The sequence below is a fragment of the Triplophysa rosa genome, linkage group LG21 (genome assembly GCF_024868665.1).
Source record: "Triplophysa rosa linkage group LG21, Trosa_1v2, whole genome shotgun sequence".
Classification (NCBI taxonomy): Eukaryota; Metazoa; Chordata; class Actinopteri; order Cypriniformes; family Nemacheilidae; genus Triplophysa; species Triplophysa rosa.
Window position 1 is genome coordinate 2369830 of NC_079910.1, and position 12276 is coordinate 2382105.

The 12276-nt window shown below is 41.0% G+C and overlaps 2 protein-coding genes across 7 annotated transcripts in view; one reads left to right on the plus strand and one right to left on the minus strand.

Annotated features, from left to right (window-relative positions):
- The window catches only part of nhsa (Nance-Horan syndrome a (congenital cataracts and dental anomalies)), an 80780-nt gene extending 72063 nt beyond the window's left edge, over positions 1 to 8717 (plus strand). For all 6 annotated transcript variants that reach the window (XM_057363544.1, XM_057363546.1, XM_057363547.1 and 3 more), the window contains 4 exons: positions 1502 to 1633; positions 1879 to 4725; positions 4811 to 4934; positions 5021 to 8717. In XM_057363544.1, the coding sequence (XP_057219527.1) occupies positions 1502 to 1633; positions 1879 to 4725; positions 4811 to 4934; positions 5021 to 5606 (3689 nt within the window). In that variant the 3' untranslated portion in view covers positions 5607 to 8717. The remainder of the gene's footprint in view (positions 1 to 1501; positions 1634 to 1878; positions 4726 to 4810; positions 4935 to 5020) is intronic.
- A 110-nt stretch (positions 8718 to 8827) lies between these two features.
- Positions 8828 to 12276, minus strand: part of LOC130545305 (protein-glutamine gamma-glutamyltransferase K-like) — an 8428-nt gene continuing 4979 nt past the window's right edge. The window contains exons 7-13 of the mRNA XM_057319741.1: positions 12107 to 12245; positions 11754 to 11946; positions 11302 to 11455; positions 10104 to 10388; positions 9753 to 9913; positions 9184 to 9320; positions 8828 to 9084 (exon numbers count right to left, since the gene is read on the minus strand). Of these exons, the coding sequence (XP_057175724.1) occupies positions 8940 to 9084; positions 9184 to 9320; positions 9753 to 9913; positions 10104 to 10388; positions 11302 to 11455; positions 11754 to 11946; positions 12107 to 12245 (1214 nt within the window). The 3' untranslated portion in view covers positions 8828 to 8939. The remainder of the gene's footprint in view (positions 9085 to 9183; positions 9321 to 9752; positions 9914 to 10103; positions 10389 to 11301; positions 11456 to 11753; positions 11947 to 12106; positions 12246 to 12276) is intronic.

The window sequence follows — 12276 nt, forward strand, 5'->3', positions numbered from 1 at the left end:
CCATCTAGATCAGTGTGCAGAAAGAGAGAGAGAGAGATCGAGGTTAAACGACTAATGATTTGTGCTTCTTTGCATTATTAAACATTGCTAAAATTGTTCGTTTTAGGGCTCTTTTATCAATATAAAGTACTTTAAAGTATTAATACACATGAATCAATGTTACGATAAATAAAAAAACTCAGATTTGTTATATTTAATTGACAAATAAAGATACAATTATCTAATTTGTGAGTTTAGTAAGACAGAGAAAAATGTTTTCCAATAACAGAATATCCAGATGAAAAAGTACTATAGTAAACTGTAGTATACTGGGGTATTGTATACTGTAGTACTACATTTTGTCAAAGTATACTGCATTGATAAACTGTAAATTGATTAACTGTAGTAAATAGTGTAGTGTACTTAATTTACTATGGACATTTTGAAAACACAGTAGTATTTAGAAATTTTGCTTGTTTACTATAGTAAATACTGAAGTAGACTACGGTATTTTTCATGTGAGTGTATATACATCTTGACCAACTGACTAAATGCACTGCTTTGACATTTTGTTTTTTAGAAATGTAATTAAGCAGGGGGTTCAATTTCAATAATAGCTAGCTACTGTACTAGAATCAAGTGTAAATTCCCATTTCGGTAATCAGGTTTTTAGTATATTAACACGCCTTTAGTCGTGCAGGAAAGTAGGTTAAAATCTGCAAGTCATGAAATTCAAAACAATAATGTTCAGAGTTGTCTTGGTAACTCGCTTTGTGCCGGGGAATGCAAAGAGTCAAGAACGTGTTTTGTGCATGCTAATGAGTGGCTTTAGAATTACAAAGAGGGCATCAATCTGCTGCGGATCCGAGCGGCTGAACGGGACATCAGCGGTGCGTGTCAGCACGGTCTGAATCACGTCTGAAAATTGCACACTGCAGTAATTGGTGCTCAAAGGCCTGCAGTCACATGAGAGTCATGATGCATAACACTGGACAAACAACAACACAAACAGGGTTCAAAAGCAGAAGTTTATCGAGGAGGGTTAAGGCCGGATAGGAGAGAAGATTTAAGTTTTACTTCCATTTTCAACCCCAGTTGTTTTCTGTTCTGCCGTCTTCGATATGTGGCTCCTTTCACCTTGCATGACATTGCGTATTGTATGTCTGATGTATTTTTTGTGTCGGTTAAAACATTTGAAGTCCATCTTTTTTGTTGCATATTTACGTGGTTTTATAAAACGTGCAAAAGAAAGAATGGCTGTGGATTTGTTTAGAATGCCATGTGTGAAAATACAATTATTTGTTCAGTCGTATCCCCGTAAAAGGACTATTATCTATGCAATATACCATTTTTATGATGTTCTTTAAAGGTTTTTAGATCAAGTTAATTATAATTAAAGTGATTATTTGACCAAAATGTTGTATTTGCATGAAAGCTCTCAGTGGGTGATGAGTGTGAGAAACAGGAGGAGGGTGGGCTATTGGCACCCGGCAGCCTCTCACATGTCTGATGCTCTTTGCAGGGGTCGGCTTCGACAGAGAGGCTAGTGTGCGCTGCTCGCTGGTCCACTCGCAGTCAGTGCTTCAAAGACGGAGAAAGTTAAGACGACGGAAAACCATCACTGGCATACCCAGGCGTGTGCAGCAGGATTTGGGTGTGTAAAGCTTTAACTTCTCTCAATTATTTCTCAATTATTCTATTTAACTAAGAATATCTAGTCTAGAAAATCTATTTTAACTTTTTGGTAATGTGAATTTATGTAAAGTGACACATGCACAAAACGATACTTGTTAAATAGTTTTAGAGAAAAAGACTTTGTATTCTGTAATTATATATTTTTTAATATCAGAGTTTATAATGAAAAAGTTCCATTTCTAAAAAATGTTTCATTGTTTTTAGACTCTGATGAGTCTCCGGTGGCCCGAGAGCGTACAGTGATAGTCCACACTAACCCTGAGGTTTGCCAGGAGGACCTCACGCTCTCTCGTCTCTACACCAAGGACTCTGGCTGCCAGACTGAAGAATTTCTAATAGCTGGAGCTGCACCTTCCCGTCGTCGAATAAGAGCACAAAGAGGGCAGAGCGTGACAGTGTTGCTTTCCCATTCCACCGGAAACATATCCTCGCTGCCTGACACCTCAGATGCGATGTTCACCACCTCCGTGGGCACTCGTCTCCGCTCTCGAAGCCTGCCACGTGAGGGAGGGTGCCTAGTGGACGAAGGCCATGATGACAGTGATGAGGATGATGATGAGGACGATGAGGAAGAACTCTCCCCTTTTGAGGCAGGGGAGTTCCTGCGAGTCCCAGGGGAAGGCATTATGAAAGATGATGGAGAAAGCACTGACGATCAAGCAGTACTGGAAGAAAAACAGCATATTGGAAGCGCAGAGCATGACTGGATGGATAGGGGTTGTTCCCGCTTTCCTCGGAAAGCTGACATGGGTAGCTGTGAGATTTCCTCTAGTTCTGACACCTTCAGTAGCCCCATCCACTCCGTTTCCAACGCTGGTGTGCTGACCAGCCAGATGGACCACAAGGAGGACCATCAGTCGTCAAGCGGCAACTGGAGCGGTAGTAGCTCGACGTGTCCCTCCCAAACATCCGAGACCATTCCACCCGCAGCCTCTCCGCCACTCACCGGATCATCTCACGGCAATTCAGAGCTATCCTTAAATGCAGCTACCAATACTATTGATGATTCCACAGGCTTCATCATTGACCCGTACTCTGGAGAGAGGACGCAAGGCCTCCGTCGCCATAGGACAGGTTCATTCACATCCACCGCTACCGACATGCTCGATGATGCTGGAGTCAGCACCGCTAGTGAGGGTGAATGGACCTATCCACACTACAGACACAACACACCTTGCCACCCAGACTTCAGTCCGGAGCGCACAAGGCGGGAGAACAGCCTAGATTGTCCCAGTTTTGCTAGCATAGCCACTTTTGAGAGTTTAACAGACCGGCCACCTTCCGAAAAGGCTGACACCGCCTCACACTTTTCTGTAGATGCCGAGGGCTACTATACCTCCATGCACTTTGACTGTGGTCTTAAAGGTAGCAAAAGCTTCACGTACAACTATGCATCTGTAGACCAACAACAAGCCGAATGCGGACATCAAACAAACACGCTTGGGAGACGCAGTCTCTCTCTACGGAAACCAAAGGTGAAGCCATTCCCGCCAAAACGCAGCTCATCCTTGAAGAAAATAAGCAGCCATGTTGGACCTTCCGCTGACAAGAAAGAACCAAAGATAGACGGCGGTCAGAACATATCAACGTCTTCCGGGGAGAGAATGCAGCACGTGGGGTTAAATGGCTACCCGAGTGAGCTGGAGAGCGAGGAGCTGCTCGGGGCTTGGGGTGTTGAGAGTTCTACAGAGATTCCTGATGTAGCTTTGTTTGGTTCCACAGAAACACATTCCTTCAAAGACGAGGGTGCGGTACAGTCAGACTATGCAGACCTCTGGCTCCTCAATGACTTGAAATCTAGTGATCCTTACAGATCATTGTCCAATTCCAGCACTGCTACGGGTACCACTGTCATCGAATGCATTAAGTCACAGGAGAGCTCAGAATCCCAGACATCCCAGTCAGGATCCAGGGCCACCACTCCTTCACTACCATCAGTGGAAAATGAATTTCGATTGCCTTCGCCGGAAAAGCTTGTAGGTCTAGCGTCACCCTCCAGTGGCTACTCAAGCCAGTCAGAGACACCGACATCCTCCCTTCCATCAGCTTTCTTCCCAAACGCTCATTCAATGTCCCCCACCGGTGTTAAGAGGAAACCCAAAGTCCCAGAGAGGAAGTCTTCGCTTGCATCCTTGCAGCAATATTCTTCCAAAAGGGATCTTGAACCACCTATCATACCTCCCAGCCACCTTGACCTAAGTGCCCTTCCTAATGTCAACAAGCCTTCAGTTCACAAAAAACAGATGCACATTCTCAACCAGAGCAAACACAAGGTGGCTACTGAAACTAAGGGTGAGAATCAAACCTCCTCTGCTTCAAACGATCAGCCAACAATCACTAGTCTACTGGCCATCACTCCAATGGTCCTGCGATCAGTTCAGCTCCGTTCAGTTGGCATATCAGGTGAAGGAGGTCATGATGCTGCCACCAGGCCTAAGTGTCCCACTGTGACTTTCATCACTCCAACCACTCGCAACAAATCCAACGAAACTAGGAAACCACCACCCTACAGACCCCTTCTCACAGAATCCCCCTCTCAGGATAACTGTGAATCACTGTTTACCCCAACAGATGGACTCACTGATAAACATATAGCCGGCCATTTTGGTGCACGGAATAGATATGACCGTTTAGCCCCATCACCTCTTTGGAGCTTGAGTGCTTTGAAGGCTGAGCAGGTGGTTGACGTCACGTCAGAGAATTCTGAAAGTCCGAAAGGTAAGGGTGCAGATGAAGCGAGCGACTCAAAGACCTTCACTGTCCAGAAAGAACATCTAGAAATGGTGCAAAACCAGCAATTGAGATCTGAGCCACATGACGGAAGCTCCTCAAATCTGACTGAGACAGATGATATAGCGACGAGGTCAGACAGTTTCGACCAAGTGCCTGATATTGTCAATCTAAGATCTGAAACATTGCAAGTTCATCCAATCAGCGGTGCTGTTAGCCACAAAGATGAATATGTGATATCAGGTGTACCAACCAGAAGTGCCTCACTGGAATATGTAGAGGAAGGGTCAACGCCAGACACGGAGGACTACTTCAGCCAAGGTTTGTCGATCTTGATCAATCAGTATGCAAATGGTGTTTCATTCTGAGTTTGAAGTTTTGTTTACTTATTTGAATACCACTTCAGATTCCACACCGAGTGATCCAATGGTGTCCCCTCTGACAGACGAATCAAAACCTGAGGATGATAGCGTTTTCCTTTCACCAAGTAAAAGTCGTACAACAGAGGATCTCTTCGCCATGATTCACAGGTGTGTTTGAGACATTTAACTTGAGTTTAAAGAATGGTTTAAAAAGCCCCACAGGTCTTAAAAACAGTTTTATGTTGCCATTTCAGGTCCAAAAGGAAAATGCTTGGAAGGAAAGAATCTGGAGACATGACGACACGGGAACGTTCCGGGAACGGCCCTGTTACCAGTCCTGTAACCTCACCGAGCACCCCAAACACACCTCCAAATCTAGCCGCTCAAACTGCATCCCAGAGAGCACTGGGTCAAATTTACAGGAGTGCCAAAAAGTCCAATACCTCCAACGAAGATTTCAAATTACTGCTGTTGAAAAAGGGAAGTCGCTCCGACTCCAGTTACCGCATGTCAGCCGCAGAGATCCTAAAGAGCCCTGTTGCTCCCAAGAGCCCCGGTGAACTCCACATGGAAGAGCCACTCTCTCCATTACAACCATCTCCAGAGCGTTCACCTGAACAAATATCAAGCCCTTTTCCAAAAACGTACGCAGAGGGCTTCACCACAAAAGCTTTTTCCGCATCTGCCTCATCTAGACAAGGTCGTTCACGGATGCCACCTTCTGCAAACAGCAGCCGCTACAGTACACGAAGCCGGCTGTACACGGCTCCCATGCAGGCCATATCAGAAGGGGAGACGGAGAACTCAGACGGAAGTCCTCATGATGATCGGTCCTCCTGAAATTCACCTTTAAGTCACAATCTTTGACATCGGGCACTTGGTTTTTGTGTTTTTAGAAAAAACAGTGTACCCTTGTTTTAACCAGAGGAACATCACATTCTCATGTTGATTTTTAGTTTAAAAACTTCCGTGAGCATATTTATTTTATGTGAATGCTTCGAGTACCAGGCAACATTTCGTTTTGGAATGATCACATTGGAAGTATTAACAAGTCATCTATACAGCTGTACAAACGTTTAGCGTTGTCTAGAACAAAATAACAGTACTGTATTGGGGCTAACTGTGAAAATGGGTCCATATGGTGTTCAAAGAAGGGAAAACCTTTTTTTCTGTACATGCAAACTGTTCATGGCAGGCAGACAGCTTGGGACAATCAAAGAGTGGCCTTTTGTATAGTTAGCTGTAGCATAAACGGACAGAGTATTTTTGAGAAGCATCTCAGATTTACTCTTAAACCGTAACTGGATCTTCTTGGGCGAGAAATGTAGCCGTGTTGGGTTATCTGATGGCCAACTACTATTTTGCACTTCTTTTGGTACTGACACAATGTCCCATCGTAAGATTTTGAAAAAGAAAATCCCACATGAAATAAATATCTATATTTAGTATACGCATTTTGAAAAAAAATCTATTTTTAGATTGACCTTAAAAAGCGAATGGACTATTTGGCAAACGCGGAACACAAGCTTGCAACCCTTTTATTGGCTAGATATTGAAATTAAAAATGCGTATATCGAATATGCTGCAAGTCTCTCGTCATTTGATAGTCGCCCTTTTTATGACTTTTTTAAGCTTTTAGAGACTTAGTGATAGAGAAAAGCACATCAGCGTAACCCATTGTTTATATATCAATGAATTGATCTGTTGAGGTATATCGACAGCAGCCACAACATGATCATCGGTCGTATTCTGTGAATACTGTACAATCCTTGTAATTTCTCATTTATTAACTATTCTATTCTTCTCACTGCAAGTTTTTTATAAAATACCGACCCACGACAGATTAATACTGTGCAAATGTTGGACAGTCACCCTATGAAATGATCCCTCTCACCTTAGTGGTTGTAGCTTTTATATATTTCACCTTAACACTTATGAATTGAGTTAAGTGCATGCAATAAAACAACACCAGAGAGGAGACCGTATTGATAGATCATCTGTATCGTCCTTTCAGTTCATTTACATGATTGATATGGCAAGCGTTTTAAACACAACTGACAATCTGTTTCAAAGATATGTATGTGTGGTTAAACAGACTACGGGAGAAAGATATTGTAACACATGTAGAAGGTTAAGTAGAAGTTTTTAGACGCGTGAAGTGAAAGTGCTTTTGGTTTGCGTTGCATTGGGTTTGAATTTGCGATGTTCAGAAGGCAATGAGGAAAGTGCACAGATGGATAACAAGGGTATCAGTTTTGACACTGATGGAAAACACATTGTTTTTAGTATCGCCGCGGTCCTTCCGAAAGCTCGGATGTCCGAATTCGCTGTTTTTCAGGAAATGAAAAAAAAACACTGTACTTTTTAAATGATTAAATACTGTGGTGTCAAAGTTGAAAATCACTTTTTAATACTAATAACTACTAAACTAAAAATAATACTAATAATGATTTATGGCAAAAAATAAAAATCACAGAATATGGAGCTACGAGGTTCCAGAAGGACAGCAGCGATGTGCTGTGGTGGTTTAATAGCACGTATAACGAATACATCCAAAGAAAGAGTTCAGCTGGTGGTGTGTGGACAGCAAGATGGGTCAGGACAGTTTTTTCTTCGCTGATTTAATAAATCTGCGCCTAAAGGATGTGAATAAGACGCAGATCAAAGGAAAATAGTTAAAAGGTTGCAAAGGACTGATGAGTTAAATCTGAACACTACTGGTTTAAGTTATCCTTCACAGAACTTTAAACTCCTTGTCTTAGTCCTTTTTAGAGACCCACCTGAAAAGTGTTGGATTTTATGAAATATTGGGCTTTGATCAATTATTTATGAATTGCTTTTCTTTCCAGAGGTTAAGCTTTATTAGGAAAACACTGGTTTTAGAGGACAGATGAATTATACCACTCATAAATAATATAAAAATGCTGAAAACATAAGCTACAATGTTAATGATCCTTTTAAACCCAGTGGTTCACCGTGTCCAGTGGTGTATTTGACATTTCTCTCCAACTATATGTACTTGCCATTGTAAGATTCTACTGTTTTTCTGTCTTGTTCGGTAAGAGAGACCAAGGATATTAGCTGTCCTCAGCTAGTTCATCACCGATATTTCCATGCTTGTGCTTTATAAATAGACGTCAGACAAATGAAAACCATTGTCTTAAGTTACAGATCTGAAAGGCGGCAACGACTGTTCATTGTCTCCAACAGACATTCTTAAGGCACCGTTCCAACATTGTAAAGTCTAACCTTAAAATTTGCACTGATTTAGTATGTTTGTGAAAGTTATTACATTGTCTTTTGCTGTACCTAAAGATATTTATACAGGAATACAGATTCTAGACAAAACACCATTTTACGGTTAATAAACAATGCATGCTTGACGAGTGGACACCGAGATTTGTGTACCAAGCGTGTTGGAAGTTTCTGAAACACACAGTTACATGATGTCACTTCTGGTACAGAGTGAAGTCTTCAAGCAACTAAAATACAAAATAACTTTTTTCTTCCTTTTTGTATAAATGTGTAAATAATACCTTTTGAAATTGTCTCCAGGGTGTTTCTTATGTCAAATGTTTTCAAAGTTTACATTATAAGCCTTTGTATATTTTTGAGCTGTGCAACACTTTGAGTCTTGTATTTATTTTTTAGTCAACTTTGTGGAAAGTCCCATCGCAAAATGTCTCGAACCGTTTGCCAACTTGGCTGGCTGTTTAGTAAATGTGCATAGAAGAGATAAATAAATGTGACCGCTTTAAAACAGTTTGTACTTGCGTGTGTGTTACAATCTTTGTAGTATTTACAATATGAGGACACAATGTTTTTAATTAATTCAGTCAAGCTCTCAACATTTTCAGACAAGTTAGTGTAGTGTGTTTTTCCATCAATTTGCAAATAGACAAAAAAGAATACAAATAAAAGGCACTTTGCTTGATTAAGGTATTAACTTGATTGTGTTATCAAACATAGTCATTTTTTCAAGACATCGAAACATTCTGACTAAAGCTGAAGCTACAGGTAAAGAAAAATGATCATTAAGCTGAGATTTGCCAAAGTAAATCACAATGAAGTTTGCATTCTTAATGAGTTTCATTGGCTTTATCCCAATGTTCACAATCATATCAAACTCAGTCGTCAGTTTCTTGAGAACGTGAAAGTTTGTATTGAGTTTTCTCAATGTTCTTTCACCACAATGTTTGCGACTCCATGTACTTGAGTGAGCTGAGGACAGTCGAGAGTTGCTAGAAGTTTCTGTGGGCCGCACCGCAGAGGAACAAACTTCTCTGTCAGACACACTTTATCCTGGCTCGCAATATCGCTGAGTGGACAGAGAATTAAAAGAGTTATTTCATTTAATCAGAGACAATATACACGCATACAAAAACAGTTATTTAAATCAGTTCAAATATTGTCGTACCCATAGTTAATCGTTTTGATGTCACGCATTCCTAGTCCCTCAAAACGTAAAATCACATTTTTTAGCACACAGGAAAGAGGATTCTGAAATTTGACTTTGACTGTCAACGCTTTGCCCACGACGGCATCACATAAAGGCTGAAAGGTAAAATCACATAAAATGTACATTAGCTAACAAATCTCAACATTATGACTAGTTTGACAAACTTTGATGTGTGTTTACTTTAAAAGTTTAAAATCTTTGTAGGAAAGGTTACACATGTTAAATAGTTCTATAATAAACATTATAGTCTTAAGTTATTATAGGTAAGATGTTATTCTGAAACTTTTTAACCTGTAACCTTTGATACTTGTAACTAGAAAAGACGAGAATAAAAAATAATTTGTATTTGAAGGTCAGCGGTGAAATTTTGTGTGTGTGACTTTAGGTTAAAAGTTGATTTTGAATCACATAAGAACAACAATTTCAACTTCTGTACAGTACTTGAACTGTTTTTCCACAAAACATTAGCAGGTGCTGAAATGGCTGAATACAGAGGCTAACGGAGATGGGTTTCTATTTAAACTCACAGTGATAACGAGATCTGGTGTTCGCAGTCTGAACGTAAACTTTTTGGCCAGAATTTGTTTCGTCTCAGTGACGTGTCCAGAGAGAGAGAGCATCAGAGCTGTCTGGTCCACCAGCTGGTCCTTATATATCTCGTATCGCAGGGTCCATTTCAGAGTTTGCACTACAGAGGGAAGAAAGATTTGATTTGAAACTAACAGCAGTCATGCAAATCATTGTTTTGTTGTCTCGAACAGATAGCTATAAGAAAGCTCACTAGGTTTTGGGAAACTGTTATGTAGTGTTGTACTGGTTTATTATAAACATTAGCCAAGCATTGATTTTACACTTCTATCATTACACTTCTACCTTACCCTCATTGGGCTTGAGCTCAATGCATATCTGGTCTTTCTTCATCAAGTTCCTGCAGACTCCAGTGTAGTACATGGCAGACACCTGACTGTTGAGGTTGATGGTACGAGGTGAGCTGCAGTTATTCTTCACAGTGACAGAAAGCACAGCATCCTGGCCCACATATGGCCCATCGCCTCGGACGCCAACCTCGAGAACTACATCACCAGAGGAAGAGGAGGAGGACGAAGAACGCTTAGCGCCATAGCGACAGGCTGTTTCCACGGCATTGCGCTCCTCCTGTGAACCTGATGAATGTGATAGAAAAACAGTTGATGTCAGAGACGATCACTAAAGAGTTGTGATGTTGGTGCGCAAACACTACTTAAAGCAAATTAATACAAAAAAAACTTTACTGTCATTTTGACTTAAACCAATAGCAACAGGCTACAAACACTCTACAAAACAGGCCTAGTGTTAAATACCCCTAAAATATCGTTTTATTTATAAACAGTAAGGGCATTCATCATGAAAAATGTAAATATTTTGCATCTCTTGTAGGTAAACGTCAAGGTGAAAAGCTTACAGCTAGCAACGTTTTCAACAAAATGGAACTTTAAAAAACATATTTTAGTCGCAAATGTGGCATATTTTATACACATGTTTACACAATTGTTTTCATAAAATAATAATAGTAATGCAATTCAGACTGCGGACATGCGGAGCTGCACAGACCGTTTGTCGTGCATGACACCGAAGAAGCGCGAGCGAGACCGATTCAGCGGATGTGATCTCGCGATACTTCGATGCCGTACGGTGACGATCAAGTTGACTATACTTATCAGTGAGTGAGTGAGTGAGATAAATGATAAAAAAAGAATTTAACATGACCTGAGACAACTATTCCAGTCTATATGGCCCATATATAGAAAACTTTGTCTCTGTATGTTTTGAGGACCAATTCATAGGTTAATGCATCGAACTAATGCAAGATTTCATTAGTTTACGATCTACGCAAGTGCACGAAAGTTTTATCTCCAGTCACTTAGGCTTTAATCTCGATAGTTAGAAACTTTAGCAATTTCTTGTGACAACACGTTCACATATTTAACCACTGAGTTATAAGTGGAAATGAAACGTACTGTAATCATTGTAAATCACTCTAATAGTGGCATCTAGCATTGAAAAACCCGAAGTGACCGAACACTAGTGTTGAATTACCTTCTGGATGTTTGTAGAGATGTGTGATATCCACACGTGCGTCTGAGCCCACAGCTTTGGTGCTGATGCTGTGACCCACCGCGCTCTTATCAACACGAAACTCGGCGAAGGTTCCGTCCGATTTGCGCTGCCAGAAGATCTGATCACTGTTCACCTACAGCAAGATCATATGTTTTGAGATGAACTGATGTATAAACAATAAATAGAATCTATTTACGTCGTTCAGTAAATTTTGGGTAAGACCGACCAGAGGAACTCGCAGTATGACTAATCACCACTAGATGGCGCTGTTTTGATTTGCTTCCAGCAATTACCTTTCCTCCTGACCTGTAGGCCTACTCGTTAGTTTACCGTTTTAATGACAGGAGGAGAGATATGTTTACATATATTTTCTTTGAATCAGGGAAATTCTGGGATCATAAATCATTATAATGGAATGTCAAATAACATACTTCGGCAAAGACGAAGGGCGTGTCGTATTTGTGGAAGACCTGCCCGCTGCGGACGGCAGAGACAGAGGTGGGGCCGCAGCGAAAGAAGCCCTGACTGGTCTCCTGAGGAGTGGCGTCAACCACCTGCCATCCTCCAAAACCAGCTGGAAGATCTGGACGAGTCATCCAGCACTCGTTCCACACGTGAAAGTTCCTGCACAGACACAAAAGGTCACGCACAAAAGTTAATTCAAAGTTTCATATTCAATAAGTCTCAGTTTATCGTATTATTACAAAAATGATTTCTTGACATTTTGAAATAACATGCACAGGTGGGAGGTGCACAATAAATCCAGGAATGAGCGCAAGCCTACCAGATTGAATCACGGGTCAGGTGTTTAATCTCTTTTAGATTCTCGTCTAAATAAACATCTGTTGTCAAGGAAACATCAGTGTCATGAGCAGAACTGAAGTTTGAGACTGGACGTGTAGGGACGCCAAAACACCGTAACACTGAGAGAGAGAGAGAGAGAGAGAGAGAGAG